Here is a 3,582-nt window from a genome sequence, read left to right on the forward strand (position 1 = left end):
TGAGCGCGCCTTAACAACACCTTTCGCCGGAAGAACGCGAGTGCGAGGAACATTTTGTGAAAAACGTGCGACAGGACAATTCCGGACGATACGTGGTTGCGTTACCCTTCAATGAAAGAAAGGGCGAATTAGGAGACTCTCGGTCGCGTACCTTAACTCGCCTTCTTTCGATTGAACGAAAATTGGAACGCAACCCGGAATTGAAAAAACAATACACCGCGGTAATAAACGAGTACCGTGCACTCGGACACATAAGACAGGTAGAATCCCTCGACGCGCGTGGCTTTTACCTGCCTCACCACGCCGTAATAAAACCTTCGAGCGCCACGACGAAGGTCCGCGTTGTGTTTGATGGTTCGGCAAAAACCAGTAGCGGCGTGTCATTATACGACGCATTAATGACTGGCCCTACCATTCAGGACGATTTGTTTACGCTTCTGCTGCGGTTTAGGACATACGCATTCGTGATTACCGGGGACATCGAAAAAATGTACCGCCAGTTCCTCGTGCGACCGGAGGATCGAACGTACCAACGCATTTTATGGAGAGACGAACAAGGCATCGTGCAAACTTACGAGTTGAACGTCATCACGTTCGGCCTCTCTTCGGCTACATTTCTCGCGATTCGATGCGTGCACCAACTCGCGGACGATGAATGCAACGCGTACCCGGTAGCGGCGGCCATCTTGAAACGAGATTTGTACGTGGACGACCTCCTCACGGGCGCCAACACAATGGAGGAGGCGAAACACGTACAAACGCAAATCGGTGAACTGCTTCAACGGGGTGGATTGAATATACGCCGATGGGCGTCAAACGAGCCCGCTCTCCTCAAGAGACTCAGCGAAGATCAAATCCACCTGAAAATCCTGGGCGACGACACGACAATGAAGGCGTTGGGAGTTTCCTGGGACGCCAGGAACGACGCGATTCGATACTCGGTCGAAATCCCAGTCAATGACAAGGTCAGCAAACGAACCATCTTGTCGACGATTGCCAAGATCTTCGACCCATTAGGACTTCTTGGACCCGTTACCATCATCGCCAAGATCCTAATGCAGCGTCTGTGGCAATTAAAAATTGACTGGGACGAATCGCTTCCCACCAGCCTTCACACGGAATGGATCACCTATGCGGCGCAGCTTCAGGAGCTCAACAATACCGAGTTCAGCCGTTGCGTAACTCGGAGGAACTATCAACGCTTCGAGCTCCACGGATTTTGCGACTCCAGTGAACGCGCGTACGGAGCTTGTCTCTACGCGCGCACTATAGACGAGGCGGGACGGATCGAAAACCACCTCCTCTGCGCGAAATCCCGGGTTGCTCCTCTTAAAACAATCACGCTCGCGCGTCTGGAACTGTGCGGTGCCGCGCTTTTGGCGTCCTTATACGCGTCTATTCGAAGGGCGATTTCAGTCAAAATCCACGACACATTTCTGTGGACCGATTCTACGATAGTGTTAAACTGGATCAACGCGCAGCCCTGTATGTTAAAGACTTTTGTAGCCAACCGCATGGCCGACATACAGGGCAAAATTGAGAAAAACGCGTGGCGCCACATCAAGTCGGAAGACAATCCGGCCGACTTGATTTCACGAGGAATCATGCCCGCTCAGTTCGTTCGAAACGCGCTATGGCGTCATGGTCCGGACTGGATCGCGACGGATCAAGCGAAGTGGACAGTCTCAAGATACACGGTATCAAACGAGATACCAGAAACGAGAAGAGTGACGTGTCTCGCGAACTCAACCGTTCGGAGTGACGAGATTCTCACTCGATACTCGTGTATCAAGAAACTTACGCGAATCGTCGCGTATTGCCTACGTTTCCGTCATCGCATCGCTGGACCACTGACCATCGAAGAAATTCAAAATGCCGAACAACGCATCATCAAGATGGTCCAATCTACGGCATTCGAAAGGGACATCAAAGATCTCGGATCCGGAAGACTACACGCGAAAAGTCAGCTCCGATCACTCGCGCCGTTCCTCGATAAAAATGGAGTGTTACGCGTCGGCGGACGTCTGCAGAAATCGGAATTACCGTTCGCGCAAAAACATCCCATCTTGTTACCGAAAGGTAATCACGTGACGGATCTCATCGTACGCGAGACTCACTTACGACACCACCACGCAGGTATTACGGCGACACTTTACAACGTTCGACAAGTGTACTGGCCCATTGATGGGAAGAATACAACGCGCAAGATCATCCGGCGCTGCGTCAGGTGCTTCCGGTTCAATACACCTGCCGTGGAGTACATAATGGGGAATCTACCTGCGACGCGTGTCACCGCAGCTCGGCCGTTCTATAATTGCGGTGTGGATTGTTGTGGTCCCTTTTACGTGAAAGAGCGGCGCTTCCGAAATCGAGCTCGAGTAAAGGTATACGTCGCGGTCTTTACCTGCTTTGCGACCAAGGCCGTTCACCTCGAAGTAGCGGGTGACCTGACCACCGAGGGATTCATCGCGGCCCTTAAGCGATTTATTGCACGAAGGGGACTTTGCCGAAATATCTACTCTGACAACGCAACGAATTTTGTCGGAGCAGATAACGAACTCACAGCGTTATACCGGTCATTATCGAAAGACGAGCAACTCAAGAGATTCGTGACGGACAAGGCGATCTCATGGCACTTTATCCCAGCATTATCGCCACACTTCGGTGGCCTATGGGAAGCCGCTGTTAAGTCATTCAAACATCACGCCAAACGGGTAGTGGGCGACGAATTGTTCACCCTCGAACAATTTAACACTTTCACGATCGAAGTCGAGGCGATCCTCAATTCGCGACCCCTCACACCTCTATCCGCAGATCCTAACGATCCCTCAGCCCTTACTTCCGGCCACTTCCTGATCGGTGATTCCTTAACGAGCTTTGCTGAGATTGATTTCAGCAGAACATCGACCAATAGGTTGTCCACCTGGCAACACATCCAGAAGGTCAAACAACATTTCTGGGCCAGGTGGCACAAAGAGTACATCAACCACTTAAACGAGCGTCGTAAGTGGACCACTGGCACTCACCACATTCGAGAGGGGACCATCGTGGTGCTGAAGGAAGACAACCTTCCACCTCTGAGCTGGCACCTCGGACGAGTGGAGGCCACGCATCCTGGGGCGGATGGGGTAATACGAGCAGTCACCGTGCGGACCAGCCACGGGACCTACAGGCGGAACGTGAGAAAACTGGCACCCTTACCTGATCCGGAGTCTCCTTAGCAGTGCCGCGAAACGAGATAGAGACTCATACGTAGGATAAGAATACATATATCGTCGCGTTACACATTGATCGATCGTATCGATCAACGGGGGAGAGCATGTTCCGTCCGATGCGGAACAATACGGCAAAAATCCTCGAAGGTTCGTTTACGACATGGACGTGCCTACAAATGTAATTCCGCGATTAGCTTTTTTCGAGTTTTAGTTTATTTTTTTATAGTATGCAATTTCACCTTAAGAATTTCGTTGGATATATTTAGCTGAAGGAATTACTTTTGAAGTCGAAATATTTAATAATCTGTATTTGCCCCACTATTGTAGCTCGAAAATTCTGCGCCGAAGTCCAGAATGCATAGCAGAA

At 50.9% G+C, this 3,582-nt stretch overlaps 1 protein-coding gene across 1 annotated transcript; it reads left to right on the plus strand.

Moving 5' to 3' along the window:
- The first annotated feature begins 488 nt into the window (after positions 1–488).
- LOC108578672 lies at positions 489–3,221 on the plus strand. The gene has a single exon (XM_017942047.1). It carries the CDS (start codon positions 489–491, stop codon positions 3,219–3,221), a length of 2,733 nt encoding a protein of 910 aa, XP_017797536.1.
- Positions 3,222–3,582: the final 361 nt, after the last annotated feature.

This window comes from Habropoda laboriosa, unplaced genomic scaffold (genome assembly GCF_001263275.1).
Source record: "Habropoda laboriosa isolate 0110345459 unplaced genomic scaffold, ASM126327v1 scaffold73, whole genome shotgun sequence".
NCBI lineage: Eukaryota > Metazoa > Arthropoda > Insecta > Hymenoptera > Apidae > Habropoda > Habropoda laboriosa.

Excerpts from the sequence above, each read along its gene's own strand:
- LOC108578672 (XM_017942047.1), top strand. The coding sequence starts at position 489 with ATGTACCGCCAGTTCCTCGTGCGACCGGAGGATCGAACGTACCAACGC.